At 39.8% G+C, this 16084-nt stretch overlaps 1 protein-coding gene across 4 annotated transcripts in view; it reads left to right on the top strand.

Moving 5' to 3' along the window:
* Nucleotides 1-16084, top strand: part of sbf1 (SET binding factor 1) — a 211443-nt gene that overhangs the window by 115777 nt on the left and 79582 nt on the right. For all 4 annotated transcript variants that reach the window (XM_063072891.1, XM_063072890.1, XM_063072889.1 and 1 more), the window contains exons 9-12: nucleotides 176-289; nucleotides 8921-8995; nucleotides 12797-12910; nucleotides 14456-14584. In XM_063072891.1, the coding sequence (XP_062928961.1) occupies nucleotides 176-289; nucleotides 8921-8995; nucleotides 12797-12910; nucleotides 14456-14584 (432 nt within the window). The remainder of the gene's footprint in view (nucleotides 1-175; nucleotides 290-8920; nucleotides 8996-12796; nucleotides 12911-14455; nucleotides 14585-16084) is intronic.

The raw sequence follows: 16084 nt of genomic DNA, 5'->3' as shown, positions 1-16084 counted from the left end.
GGGTTTAGCTGAAATTTAATATTATCCAGTGGTGTGAGAGTGGCATGTGCAGGGGTTGAGCAGACGTAAGTTTCAGTGGTTAGCAGAGTTAGTATGTGATAGGAGGGAATTGAGAAAATATTAGTGTTATTGGAATTGGTAAGTTTCCATTTGTTCACTGTTGTTTTGTCTCCAGTTGGATGTAATTGTGGCTGATCTGGATGGTGGCACAGTTGTGATCCCAGAGTGTATCCATATTTCAGTTCTGCCAGAGCCCTACTTGGTTCAGACTCAAACAGCACTTTCCATGGTAAGTTACTCCTGATTACCAGTAATGATCTTTTTTGTCACTAGGTAATGTTGGCAGATGGGATACAGTTGGGGAGCAAAAGCATCCAGTGAGATTCTATCTAATTCAATTGTTGCAGGATTTTATCATTGCCAATGGACTGGACTCTTGACAGTTCGCACTCATTTCTCAATCACACTTTATGTGCTTGTGACAAGAACAGTTCAGCCCCAGTCACTAAGCTGTTCTGAAACTTTAGCTCAGAATTGTCAATTTTTGTGCAAATATTGATCCAGTAGAAGCTTTGTGCATCTTCTGAATTTCATAATTCGCATATATAAGTACCAATCACAATACATTTTTCTTGTGTTAATAACCAATAAAATCTTTGTGTTAAAGGCTAATGATAACAGAATTAGTAAAATAACTGTCCAATAGCTAGTACATGCCCTACAATCCTTCACTGCATCCTTATCTAGTCTTGGTATGCCTGGTGACCTTGGATCCCAGGCTTGAACAAAGAGCCTGTGTAAAGAGAATCTAAGTTTTCAAGAGCCCTGTTCATCTTGAATAACTGCAGTGTCTGTACTATCTCTGTCAGCACAACATTCCAACCCTTGCCTTGCTGCAACTTCCATAGTTTATTTGTGGATACAATGTGTGTGGTGAACCTAACAGTAGAATTGAATTGGTTGGAATCTGGACAACCTCACACAAGCTCGGTCACTGGGAAGTAAGACGATGAGTGTCTATATTGCTGTGAAGGTGTCATTGTTGAATTATTAGCTAAGCCGTATTGTTTAATGCTAGAACTCTAAGTTTAACACAGTTTAATGCTTCAAATGATCACAAACGAAATAAATATCATTGTGAAATAATCTGTTACGTATACTATTGATCGACAAGATCATTTGAAGATATCATTATAATTCATCACTTTTGTCATCTTTTCCTCACTGCCTTTCCTTTGGTACATAGAGCGTTTATAGCACAATACAGGCCATTCAGCCCACGATGTTGTATCAACCTTTTAACCAACTCGAAGATCAATCCTCTACATAGTCCCCTATTTTTCTATCACCACCCCTGGCAGGAGCTTCCATTCACCTTAAAATGATATCCCCTTGGGACATCAAACTATCTTTATTAACTAGTTGCCCAATTAATTCACATGGGTAAACAGGACTCATCTCCAGAGTGCTACATTTAGTCCCACAAGATACTCAACAATTTATGAGCATGTGAATCTTTAAATTGACTTTTGGGTATGTTTCCCTGATTGGTGTAATAACTGCTGTAATAAAAATGCCCTTCCTCCCATGTCATTTTTAGTGCTCCTCTTCTTATCATGGTGCATAAGAATCCTGCGCATTTTTGAAATTGGCATCTGGATGCCTCTGAAGTTCAAGTATTGCACCCCTAGGAAACTGAAGCAAACCTTAAATATTAAGACAAAATTACAGTAGACGGTATTAATGGATATGAAGAATGTGCAAATTCTGTGATATCCACCCTTTGTGCTGCTGAAGCTGAAGATTTAACAATCCAAAACAAGGCAAACAAAATAAGAATCAGTGCCAAAAGTACTACCTGTGGGAGTGCTTTACACGATACAGAGTTGTTATAATGAGAAAATGTAAAAGGGTTAAGTGTGTAGTTCAAAGATCAGATTCATTGATTCTGAATTTAATGATCCAAGAAAAAGTGAAATAATTAGGTTGTGTCAGTGTGTGTTTTTTGGGAGGAGAGAATGAGGAGATTGGCAGCAGAAAATTTTTTCAAGTAAATAAAACGACTCACTGAGTAGCTGGCTGCTCCCCTAAGTACAGTTACGAGAAAAAGTTTATGAGCCCTTTGCAATTACCTGGTTTTCTGCATTAATACCTCATAAAATGTGGTCTGATCCTCATCTAAGTCACAATAATAGACAGCTACAATCTGCCGAAACGAATAACGCACGAACAATAGTACTTTTTATGTCTTTACTGAGCAAACACATTGTTTAATCATTCACAGTCCATGCTGGAAAAAGTATGTGAATCCTTGTATTTAATAACTGGTAGAACCTCCTTTAGCAGCAATAACCTTCACCAAATGTTTCCTGTAGCTGCTGATCAGACTTGCACAATAACGAGGGAGAATTTTAGATCATTCCTCCATACAAAGTTGTTTCTGTTCATCAGTTATTTCTGGGATATCTTGCATGAACAGACTTCTTCAGGTCATATCGAGCATCTCAATTAGGTTAAGGTCTGGACTCTGATTTGGCCATTCCAAAACACAAATTTTCTTCTTTTTAAACCATTCTGGTGTTTATTTACTCTTGTGTTTCTGATCATTGTCTTGTTGATCACCCAGCTTCTATTCAGCTTCAGGTGACAGATCGTAACCCTGACATTCTCCTTGATAGAATTTTGAATTCATCATTCCCTCAAGCATTGCAAGCTGTCCAGGCCATGAGGCAGCAAAGCAGCTCCAAACCATGATGCTCCTTCTACTATGCGGTTGGTGTGGGGTTTAGGTTTTGTGCAGTGCCCTTTTTCTTCCAAACATAGTGGTGTGCATTTCTGTTCATTCGTAAGGCCAGTGATGTTGTGGGGATGGAACTGGGCTCTCTCACGGTGGTGTCTGAAAAGAGAATGCTGTCCAAGTTGCATGCTGTCTTGGTCAATGTCTCCCATCCACTATATAATGTACTGGTTGGGCACAGGAGTACATTCAGCCAGAGACTCATTCCACTGAGATGCAACACAGAGTGTCATAGGAAGTCATTCCTGCCTGTGGCCATCAAACTTTACAACTCCTCCCTTGGAGGGTCAGACATCCTGAGCCAATAGGCTGGTCCTGGACTTATTTCATAATTTACTGGCATAATTTACATATTACTATTTAACTATTTATGGTTCTATTACTATTTATTATTTATGGAGCAACTGTAACGAAAACCAATTTCCCCCAGGATTAATAAAGTATGACTATGACTAAAACGTTCAACTTTTGTCTCACTGGTCCCAGAAACGTTGTGGAGCATCCAGGTAGGCTGTTGCAAACTTGAGACGTGCAGCAGTGATTCTTTTGGAGAGCAATGGTTTCCTCCCTGGTGTCCATAGGACATAGGAGCAGAATTAGGCCATTCAGCCCATTGAATCTGCTCTGCCATGCCATCACGGGTGATCCTGGATCCCTGTCAGCCCCATACATCTGCCTTCTCGCCATATCCTTTGATGCCCTGACCAATCAGGAAACTATCATCTTCTGTTTTAAATATCCCCACGGACTTGACCACCACCGCAGTCTGTGGCAGAGTATTCCATAGATTTACTACTCTCTGGGTTTAAAAAAAAACTCCTTCTAAAAGGTTGCCCCTCAATTTTGAGGCTGTGCCCTCTATTTCTGGACACTCCCACCACAGGAAACATCCTCTCCAAGTCCATCCTTTCCACATTCGGTAGGTTTCAATGAGAACCCCCCCCCCCCCGCATTTTTTCTAAATTCCAGTGAGTACAGGCACAAAGCTGCCAAACACTCCTCGTATGTTAATTCCCTAATTCCCGGAATCATCCCCATGAACCTCCTCTGGACTCTCTCCTATGACACCACATCCTTTCTGAGATATGGGGCCCAAAACTTTTGGCAGTACTCCAAGTGCAGCCTGACTAGTGTCTTATAAATCCTCAGCATTATCTCATTATTATTATATTCTATTCCCCTTGAAATTAATGCCAAGATTGCATGTGCCTTCTTTACTATAGACTCAACCTGTAAATTAACCTCCTGGGAGTCCTATACGAGGACTGTTAAGTCCCTGTGCATCTCTGATGTTTGAACCTCCCCATTTAGATAATAGTCCGCACTATTGTTCCTTTTACTAAAATGCATTGTTGTATATTTCCCAACACTTCATTCTATCTGCCACTTTTTTGCCCATTCTTCCAATTTTTGGTCCTGCTGTAATTGCGTTGCTTCCTCAACACTACCTACCCCTCCACCTATCTTTATGTCATCCGCAAACTTTGCCGCAAAGCCATCAATTCCATTATCCAAATCATTGACAAACAATATGAAAAGTAGTGGTCCCAATACTGACCTCTGAGGAATACCACTCGTCACCGGCAGCCAACCAGAAAAGGCCCCCTTTATTCCCATTTGCTGCCTCCTGCCTGTGAACCATTCTTCTATCCACACCAGTATCTTTTCTGTAATGCCATTTGAATTTTATCTTATTAAGCAGCCTCATGTGCGGCACCATATCAAATGCCACCTGACAATCTAAGTAAATGACTTCCACTGCCTCTCCTTTGTCCACCTTGCTTGTTTCTTCCTCGAAGAACTCTAACAGGTTTGTCAGGCAAGATTTCCCTTTACAGAAACCATTTTATTTTATCATTAGTATCCAAGTTCCCTAATAGCTCATCCTTAATAATGGGCTCCAATATTTTCCCAAACACTGAGGTTAGGCTCACTGGCCTATAATTTCCTTTCTTTTGCCTTCCTCCATTCTTAAAGAGTGGAGTGACATTTCCAATCTTCCAGTCCTCCAGGATCATGCCAGAATCAAGTGATTCTTGAAAGATCATAACCAATGCATCCATTATCTCTTCTACAATCTCTCTTAGGACTCAAGGATGTAGTCCATCTGGTCCAGGTGACTTATCCACCTTAAGACCTTAGAGCTTGCTTCGCATTTTTTCCTTTGTAATAACAATGACACTCACTCTTGCTCCCTGACACTCACAGATCTCTTTCACTGCTAATGTCTTCCACAGTGAAGTCTGAGGAAAAGTACCCATCAAGTTCATTTGCCATTTCTTTTTCCCCAGTACTGTATCACCAGCATTATTTTCCAGTGGTCCAATGTCAACTCTCACCTCCCTTTTAGTCTTCATATTACTGGAAAAAACTTCTAGTATCCTGCTTTATATTATTGGCTAGTTTGCCTTCATATTTAATCCTTTGCCTTCTTACAGCTTGTTTAGTTGCCATTTGTTGGATTTTATAAGCTTCTCATCCAACTTCTCATTCACTTTTGCTACCTTATGTGCCCTTTCCTTGGCTTTTATGCAGTCCTTAGCTTGCCTTGTCAGCCACTGTTGCTTAGCCCTGCTGTTTGAGAACAGCTTCTTCTGTGGGACATATCTGCCCTGCACCTTGTGAACTATTCCCAGAAACTTCAGCCATCTCTGCTCTGCCGTCATCCTCACCAGTATCCTGCTCTCCAATCCACCTGGGAAAGTTCCCCTCTCGTGCCTCTGTAATCCCCTTTATTCCATTGTGATACCGATACTTCTCCCCTCTCAAATTGCAGTGTGAGTTCAATCATATTATGACCTCTGCCTCCTAAAGGTTCCTTTATGTTAAGCTCCCTAGTAAGATCTGGGTTATTACACAACACCCAATCCAAGGTAGCCTTTCCCATAGTAGGCTCAAGCACAATCTGCTCTTAAAAAGCCATCTCATAGGCATTCAACAAGCCTCCGCTCTTGCGATCTGACACCAACCTGATTTTCCCAATCCCTTGCATATTGAAGTCCTCCATTACAATTGTGACATTACCATTATTACATGCCTTTTCCAGCTCCATTTGCAACCTCAACTCCACATCTTGGCTACTATTTGGAGGCCTATAATGTGTTTTTTTTTATCCTTGCAGTTTCATAACTCCGCCCACAAAGATTCAACATTCTCTGACCCTATATCACCTCTTTCTAAAGATGTAATTCCATCTCTTGCCAACAGAGCCATACTATTGCCTATGCCTTCCTGCCTGTCCTTTCGATATAAAGAATATCCTTTGATGTTAAGCTCCCAACTATGGCATTCTTTCAGCCACGACTCGGTGATGTCCACAACGACAATGGTGTCCTTCCATGAACACCATTCTTCAGTGTTTTTCTTATAGTGGACACATGAACAGAGACTTTAGCAAGTTCTAGAGATTTCTGAAGGTCTGTGCTGTTACCCTTGGGTTCTTTTCCACCTCTTTCAACATTACACATTGTGCTGTTGGTGTGATCTTTGCAGGATGCCCATTCCTAGGGAGAGTAGCAACAGTACTGGTTTTCTTCCATTGGTACACAATTTATTTTATAGTGGACTGGTGAATACTCAGATCTTTAGAAATGCTTTTGTAGCCTTTTCCAGCTTCATGCACCTGTACAATTTTTCTTCTGAGGTCCTCTGAAAGTTGTTTTGATTGAGCCATGGTGCACATAACAAGATCTTTCTTAAGAAGAGCAGGCTTCGTCAGTAACCTGACCTTGTGTGTCTTTTTTTATATATAGGCAGGGCACCTCGACAATTCACACCTCCAGTCTCATCGATTGGAACACCTGACTCCAAATGATAGCTTTTGTAGAAGGCATTACCGCAGAGGTTCATGTACTTTTTTTGAAACCTAGATTGTGATTGTTTAAATGGTGTACCGAGTATTGATGAGAAGTACAATTGTTATTAGGCTAGGCAGATTGTGTTTGTGTATTATTGTGACTTAGAAGAAGATCAGACCACATTTTATGAGTAATTAATGCAGAAAACCAGGTAATTACAAAGGGTACACAAACTTTTTCTTGCATCTGTAAGTGCTTAATAAAATGAGATGAAACTCTTTTTGAAAAGGGATGTTCATCTTGAGGATTGAAAAAATGGGCTTCAAGGCAGCAAACTATGTCTTGCCCTTCTAGGAGACAGTTCCATGGGTGATTGTATGCCATTTTCAAGATGATCACAATATGGAGTGCAACATTAGATTCGGCCATATGGTTTGCTGCAAGGAGCTTAATCTGATGATAAAGAGGAGAGCTGTCATATTTCTGCCTGAACCTTAATGTCCTTTCATCAGCCTTCTGAGAACAGTTATGGAGAAGAATCCTTGTGTTTAATTTTGCAAATTTCATCCAGCTGTAATTTGCTATCATCAACATAATCGGAACATAAATGATGACTCCACCTCTAAACTCCTTCACAATTCCTGTTAAATTGGCATGCAAATCCACCACTACAACTTACTTGCAAAGATTCAAATGAGGAGCAGGAGCAGACCAATCAGTTTCTGGAGTTGCTTGACCAGTCAGTATGACCACTGCTGATTTGCTTGCACTTAGAACTCCTCATTAAGCTACTTTTACTAAGCAAAGTAGTGACAGACTACTGTAAGTAAATGACAGTGCAATGTTTTCTTAGAACACAGTCCACTTGTAAATTGAGGAATGTCTGTTCCTTTCCAGGACATCAGTGATGTTCTCCTTCAAAGAACAGACTTGCCCTTCCTCCATCAATGCTGCCCTCAACCGTATCTCCTCCACTTCCTTAACAACCGCGCTCACCTCATCTTCCCACCACCTTAACAGTGACAGAGTTCCTCTTGCCCTTTCCTACTACCCCATGAGCCTCTGCATCCAACACATCGTTGTGTGCAACTTCTGCCATCTCCAAAAGTATCCTACCACCGAACATATCTTTACCACCCAACCCCTCTTCTTCCCCCTCCCCCGACACTTTCCACAGGGATCACTCCCTCCGTGGATTCCCTTGTCCATTCGTCCCTCCCGGCACTTATCCTTGCAAGTGGTCAAAGTGCTACACCAGCCTATTCACCTCCTTCACTTCCATTCAGGGCCCCAAACAGTCTTTCCAGGTGAGGCAACACTTCACCCACCAATCTGCTGGGGTCATATATTGTGTCCTGTGCTTCCAGTGTGGTCTCCTCTGCATTGATGAGACCCGTCGTAAATTGGGGGACCACTTCATCGAGCACCTCTGCCCCATTCGACAAAAGCGGAACTTCCTGGTGGTCAAACATTTTAATTTTAATTCCCATTTACATTCCAACATATACCAAGATGAGGCCACCCTCAGAATATAGGAGTTATACCTTGTATTCCATCTGTTTAGCCTCTAACCTGATAGCATGAATATCAATTTCTCCTTCTGGGAGGAAAAATCTCTTTTTCTTCCCCCTCCCCCACACCACCTTCTATTTCCCACTCTGGCTTCTTACCTCTTCTCACCTGTCTATCACCTCACCCTGGGTCCCCTTCTCCTTCCCTTCCTCCCATGGTCCACTCTCCTCTTCTGTCAGATTCTTTCCTCTCGAGCCCTTTATCTTTCCTGCCCACACTTATCACCTTCTAGCTGTCCTCCTTCGCCTCCCCCTACCTTTTTATTCTGGCGTCTTCCCTCTTCCTTTCCAAACCTAAAGAAGGGACTTGGTCCGAAACATCAACCGTTTATTAATTTCCATAAGTGCTCCCTGACCTGCAGTTCCAGCACCTGGTCTGTGTTGCTTTGGATTTCCAGCATCTGCAGAATTTCTCATGTTTATATCTGTTCATTATCAGTGATCCCTCAAACATCTCTCTATACTGTACATTCCATAAATAAGCACAATATGGTGTATGGTTTATCTCAGATCCTAGAACATGTTGGGCATTCAGTTTTTCAAAGGTCTGGGTTAGTTTTACTTTTAAACATGGGAAATTTGGGAATTTCTGCTGATTTTTAACAATGTAGGGCTTAGTATGACATTAACCACTTGGGTAGAAGTGTGTTTGCAATAACAACTCATAATGGAAGAAATTAAGAGCAAGGGCATTGGATTTTTAATTATTCTATGTTTGGCTGATTTAAATGTGTATTTTCCATGTTTTCTTACAGGTTTTGGACCCAGAGTTAGAATATGCAGATTATGCCTTCCCACCTTCTATGTCAGCATCTTCAATGAAATTTCAGGTATAGTAATGAAAGCAGATGAGAAGTGGAAATTAATAAATAGTTAATTTTGTAACTCTATATGGATTAACTTATTTCTTCCTGAAATGACAGCCCAAGTTGGTATGATTTTAGTAAATAGCCCTTGATGTGCACAAGTGGCTGCTATTGTTACCGCGAGGAAACCTCACTCTGAATTAGGATTGAGTTAATCAGTTGATGATGAACTTTGTTTCAGGGTTAAAAAGACTATTGAAAAGAAAACAGTACGTCTGTACATTTGGGGAATTGGTTCTTACCCTAAGCGAACAGTAACTTTACAGTTGGGGATTATTCCTTGCTCCGAATAAACAGTTATGTACTGCTTCACCTTTTACCCTGACCAAATGCCGACTCTGCAGTTGATGATTAATCCTTATCCTGCTCACCAAACAGCAAACTTACAATGAGAGATCCTGATGTTGCTGAATAATCAAAATCCAACTGTTTTGCAAGTTAGTTGAGATGTGGTCAGTAGGTCATTTGTCAAGATGGCCCATATTATCCTATAACTATTTCCATATGTTCTGAGAGATTGGTCTTAGATTGCAAATGTAAACTTTCCTGTAGTATTTGTTTCCCTTTTTGGATTTCCAGCAAGTGCTTCTGTTCTTCCCCCTACATCTCAGCTCAGCGAAGAACCTCTTTACCAATGTTAATCGTATAATCTGCACACAGTGTAGTGATTGGCAGCAAAGGACTGGAGGGTGGTGAAAACAATGCCCATCACTTCTGTCTGGGATCTCTAAAAGAGCTAAGCGTTAGTCTTATTTACTTTCTTTTTCCCCATAAGCTTTTAGAGTTTCTTTTTAGTAAGTCTCTAGTTCCTTTTCTAAAAATGGAGTTCTGTTTTGACTTGTAAGTTGTAGTTGAGATGTAGTATTCCATATTCTAGGAACTTGAATTTGAAAGACACTCCTAAATCCTTTCCTCAGCCTGTGGTAAAAGGGCTTCCTTACTTACACCAGTATACATATATATGATTGAATGACAATGAACTGAACTTGAATTTGATCTTGAAAATTTTTGACCTCTATGTGCACCTTTTAAATCACATCATAGCTCTACCTGCTGTAATGGAAGGAACTGCAACACCAGTTAACCTGTACAAGTTAAATTTCACATATCTGGTCTAATCTTAGTAAATGTTATCCTGCCTGTGATTTAAGATATCCTTCCTTAACTGAGGTGCCAGAAGTTGATAGATTGTTCCATCAGGAGCTTTGCAAAGGATTTTACTATTCTTCCTTTATACATAAAACTCCACATTTTTAAAATGTTAATCTATTTGTCTACCAACTATGTATCTAAAGTAGTACAGCTCTCTCTGCTTAACACTTTTTGTGGAAAGAAGCTTAAGAGGTAGAGCAAGTGTAAGCTATTTAGCTCTCAAGTCTGTTTTACCTTTTCAAGAGGGTCCTGATTGATCCATTTTCCTGACCAGTTCCAATACTCTTTTATTCTCTTAATATCCAAAGATCGATCAGTCCTGGCCTTGACCGTACTCTGGAATTATTCAGAAGGTTATGGATGGTCATTCATGTACATTTGCCAGGAAAGTTTGACCTATTTCAGTTCTTGTCGTGATTTTGAAGATTGTATGATTTACACAAACAATAACATGCATTTATGTAGTTCCTTTACAGGAGCATTTCAAAGAAAATGTCAATTAGCATAATATTTGAACTTGGGGTAGGTAAAACATTAGACAAATGAAATAGTTAAAATTAAATTTTTTAAAAAATTTGTGGAATATAGATGCTTCTGGCAATATACAGTATATGTTAATTACCCATTCCTTATTGCCCCTTCAGTCGAGAGTCGCCTACAGGCAAGGATAAGGATGGCTGATATTTTTTTCCCTGTGAAGTACATGAGTAAAGCAGATGGGTTTTTATGAAAATCTGGTAGCTTCGTGGCTACCATTAACTAGTAACACACCCAAAATACCGGAGAAACTCAGCAGGCCAGGCAACATCTATGGAAAAAGTATAGTCGATATTTCGGGCCAAGACCCTTCACCTGGACTAGAGAACTAGTAAAGGATCTTGGCATCAAGTGTCAACTATCCTCTTTTCCATAGATGCTGCCTGGCCTTCTGAGTTCTTCCAGCATTTTGGGTGTGTTGCTCAGATTTCCAGCATCTGCAGATTTTCTCTTGTAATTGGCTACCATTACTTCTGCTTTTTGAATTCCAGATTTATTCAATTGCTTTAAGTTAAATTATCAGATGGCATGGTGGTACTTGAACTCATAATTCTGATCACTGATCCAGAACTCTTGGCTATTCGTCCAGTGACTATGTTATCTTAGCTCCACATATTAAGCCTAACTAACTAAGGAGAGGAGGAAAACAAATAGTTAACTATAGTTAACTATCCACCAATGCAAAGTTTAGTGATGTAAAATATCAGAACAGTGCAATAAATCAAAGCAAGAGATGATCAAACTGTAGTATACTAATCATATTTCAACTTGAGTACTAGATCCAGTTGTAAGGAAGAAATTAAGATGCTGAATTTACAAGAAAGACTCGAGAGGTTTACCTCTTGTTTTAAAGAAAAGTGTTAAAGTCTGAGCATTTAGTCATTTGTCAAGAAAATCATTTGACTAATTTTCTATCGCAAAGATAAGAATTAGTTTAGTTGTGTGTTTAACCTCTGAGTAATAAATACTGTATTATTAAGCACTATTTAATATGTTGAACAGGAGGTTTTCCTAGAGTGATGTATAAATTGATTTATCTTAAAACACATTCCTAATTGTGTGAACAGTTCTTGTAATCTGTTTGTATGATGTATGAAGAGAGACGTAAAGATATTCCTTCCAAAAAGCAGATCAACTTTATGTTTAAGTATCATGCAGCTTTTTTTAAAAATACAAAGTTCGTTTCTAGTTTGTAGAACAGTAGAGCAAGTTAGCTCTGGTTTAGACATTGTGTCTGTAGAGTCTGTTTTATAAGTTACTGTGTTAATTAGCATTGAAAGTAACACTTTGCAATATGCTATGGTACAGGTGCTGCTCAACTCCATCTCAGGTGATTCTAACCTCAGATGCTGTCTGTGTGGAATTTGCCCTACTTTCAATAACTGGGTGCTCTGGTTTCCTTCTGACGATATGCTACTTAAGTTGGCCTCTGAAAATTATCCCTGGGTAAAACTAGAAGGCAAAATAATCCAGGATACTTTGTCAATAGGCTCATGAATGTATAAATTGTAGGTGCATAGGGAAGTAAAGATAGAGGAAATGGAACTTATGGCATTCCTCAGCTGGGAACAAACATGGACCCAAGAAGCTGAATGGCCTCCTGTGTCATAATTGGGATCAACATGCTTGGAATGAACAAATCTGTGGTTTCTAAAGTGTTCTGCATTTCATGTCTGCATCGGTTTTGGCTCAATTAGTTTTCAATCAGTTAATAACCCGATTATTGCTTTGATGTCAAAAGATTGTAAAAAGCCCTGTGAGAGGATTATAGTCTGACCATCTAAAAATTCTGATGTTTACTTTAATGTGGAATAAGGAGGCTTAATCACTTGAACTTAATCACGCAGCGTATCCAATGTTTATTCAATCTAGTAAGGTGAAGTGATGCCTTTATTATGTGAGTGGAACAGCCATGGAAACTGTCACTGATTTAGTTGTGCATTACATTATTATAATTTTCTTAATGTAACTTGTACTGTTATTTCTGTACATTTTCATTAGGGCAGATCTCTTGCATGTCACTTATTCTCTGAAGTTAATTTCATGCTACCTAACTCACTCTATATCCTCCGACAGGATAAAGAAATCAGAGCTGTCTTCCTGCGCTTGTTTGCACAATTGTTTCAGAGTTACCGCTGGAGCCTGCAAATCATTCGTATCCATCCTGAGCCAGTAATTCGTTTTCACAAGGTAAGCAGGGAACATTCAGAGCCTCAAAGGTGGGAAAAAAATGAATGAGCAAGGTAGAGCATGTAGTAAAGAGTGATCATACCGTACATAAAGTTTACAGAGATTTCGTACCACATAGGGAGGGAATGTCGACTCAGACCATGAGAGGCCTGCATCGGGCATTTTCATGCCTTACAAGGCGCAGATTGGAAGTCTGTGTGGGGCGCCACTCGCACAGACTAGAGTGATGTGTGATTAAGTGCCTTGCTCAAGGGCACAAACACACTACCACAGCTGAGGCTCGAACTAGCGACCTTGAGGTAACTAGACGAACGCCTTAACCACTTGGCCACGTGCATGAACAAATAGTGATCACAATGTAATTAAAGCGCGTTCAATGCTTTGTTATAAGGGAATTGTACACTCACTGGCCACTTTGTTAGGTACTTAATAAAGTGGCTACTGAATGTATGTTTGTGGTCTTCTGCTGTAGCCCATTAACTTCAAGGTTCGAAGTGTTACGCATTCAAAGATGCTCTCCTGTACACCACAGTAGTAACACATGGTCATTTGAGCTACTGCTGCCTTCCTGTCAGCTTGAACCAGTCCGGCCATTTTCCTCTGACCTCTCAGAGCGTCTTCACCCACAGAACTGCTGCTCACTGGATGTTTTTTTTCACACCATTCTCTGTAAACCGTAGAGGACTTGTGCATGTAAGTAACAGGAAATCAACAGTTTCTGAGATACTCAAACCACCCCATCTGATAGGAACAATCATTCCACGGTTAAATTACTGAGAACACATTTCTTTGCCTTTCTGATGTTTGGTCTGAACAACAACTGAAACTCTTGTTCATGTCTGTATGCTTTTCTGCATTGATTCGTTGATTAGGTATTTGCATTAACGTACAAGTGTGCCTAATAAAGAGGCCACTGAGTGTATATCTTGCATATTTTACACAGTACACGGCATGAAGAATTAACAACGATCGCGTGGTAAGCAAGCAATCATGTTCACATAGTAAATGATCACACAACACATTGTGTACAGGTGACAATGTATACATGCAATAGGGAATGTAGGCATTACTGTGACCCCACAGTGCACGGTCTGTACATAGGGCTAGCAGTGTCTGGTGAGTGTAGGTGTGAAATTGCCAAGACAGTACAGAAGGTATAGGTGCTGCGTACAGCCCACTTGCAAGGAGCCTAGGGGATGGCAGTGACCCCATGATGCTGGTATCCTCACTGGTGATGGTGACTCCATGTTTCAGGAAGCTAGAGAGAAGCAATGAACATACTATGAAGGGATCTAAGGAGATGTCAGTGAGTTTACAAAATCATTACACAGTTGAGAATAATCGTGCAGTACAAGTTGTATACAGGTGGACAGATATCATGGTTAAATGCTTCAGCAGTTTAGAGGGATTACTTGATAGTTCATGATAATTTTCAGAATGATCTGCTGTTTATTGAAAAGTAGTTTGAATATCTTCAAGGTAACATTTATCAGTTGTTGCTGGAATATTTTGTGGGCCTATAACTATTGCTCTGCACTGACACAGGTGGCCTTCTTGGCCCAAAGAGTATTGCTGGACGATGAGTTTCTCACCAAAGTTCTTGATGGGATGGCTTTTGCGGGATTTATATCAGAAAGAGGCTCACCATATCGAGCATGTGATTTGTTTGATGAGGTAAGGCATATTAATTTATCAGTTTAAGAGTGATTGTGAATTGTAATGCTGGATTTGTAAATTTTGTGTTTGGAAAGTAACTACACGACTTTCTGACAGGGGACTCATGGAGTGAGCTGCTTTTGGGCGTTGCTCCATACCCTTTACATTTTTGCACGTAACCACTCTTACTTACCTTACCTATACCTACACTAAACGATCTATATTATTGAACTACGACTTTTACTTATTGAAGATGAATACCAGAACACGAGAAGCCAAAGAAGGGAAAGGTTCTGCCGGGAACGGGAAAAAAAACGGTGATCCTGGAGCTTCGAAGGATGCTCCAGTAACTATGGAACAAATGAAGAAACTTTTAGAAGATACAGTTAATCGAAGACTCACCACAATTGAAGAAGCGTTGAATTTAAGGAAAGAAGAATCAAGAACATTCAGACGTGAAATCAACCGACATCAAGTCAGGATTTCGGAGTTAGACAAAGATGGCCGTAAAAGAGATAAAAGAATTGAAGCGCTCGAAAAAAGTTTAACTTCGGTAACTCAGCAATTGGAACGCTATCAAGCTAAGACTATCGATCTTGAAAATCGTTCCCGACGACAGAATTTGCGCTTAATTGGTTTCCCTGAGGATGTGGAGAAGGGAGATCCTACTAAATACTTTTCTAAATTGCTAATGGATGTGTTTGGCTCTGATATATTGGAAGAACCACCAATATTAGATCTTGCTCATCGCTCATTCCATTTTAATCCGGAGAGATCGGCTAAACCGAGACCAATTATCGTTTGGTTTCATTATGTCCATGATAAGGAACGAGTTATCCTAGCAGCTCGGAAGAAAGGTATGATCGAATTTCAAGATTTCAAGTTCAGAACTGTTGAAGACTACACCCAAGACGTATTGAAAAAATGGATGGCTTTTAAACCTCAGATGGCAGAACTTTATCGTCGGGGCTATAAAATAGCGCTACTGTTTCCAGCCCGTCTGAGAGTGGTTATGCCGGATAACTCACGCAGTCTGTTTAAAAATCCGATGGAAGCCCAAATCTTTCTCGATGATCTGTCTTCCTCTACGGAGGATTAGTCAATGTATCATTTGGTTTATTCTCTTGTTTCTGATTGTTTAGATCGAGGCTTTGTTTTTTCGATCTGGCAGTGTAGGTTCGTTTTACATAGTTAAACGATATTAGGCTTTTTTGTTAGTTATCCTGTATATCTTACTGTTAATACCTTTGGGTAGTTATTTAGTTATAAGTTTAATGATTGTTTTCTTTTCGAAATGTTACTAAAGTATTATATTTTAAAATGGGGGATTGTTTTTTTCTTCTCCCCAGAATCCTTGCTGTTTCTTATGTCATCTCCGATCATTTATATTTGAAAAATTAACATAGTAATATGATTTAATGTTTGATGTTCTTTGAAATATGAGTAGTAAGGAACTTTTTAATGCTTTTAATCGCTTTCGATTTTTTTTTCTTATTATAGTTAGTTTTTACTTTTTTC

The sequence above is a fragment of the Mobula hypostoma genome, chromosome 20 (assembly GCF_963921235.1).
Source record: "Mobula hypostoma chromosome 20, sMobHyp1.1, whole genome shotgun sequence".
In the NCBI taxonomy this organism is placed as follows: Eukaryota; Metazoa; Chordata; class Chondrichthyes; order Myliobatiformes; family Myliobatidae; genus Mobula; species Mobula hypostoma.
This window is presented reverse-complemented; position numbering and strand designations above follow the sequence as displayed.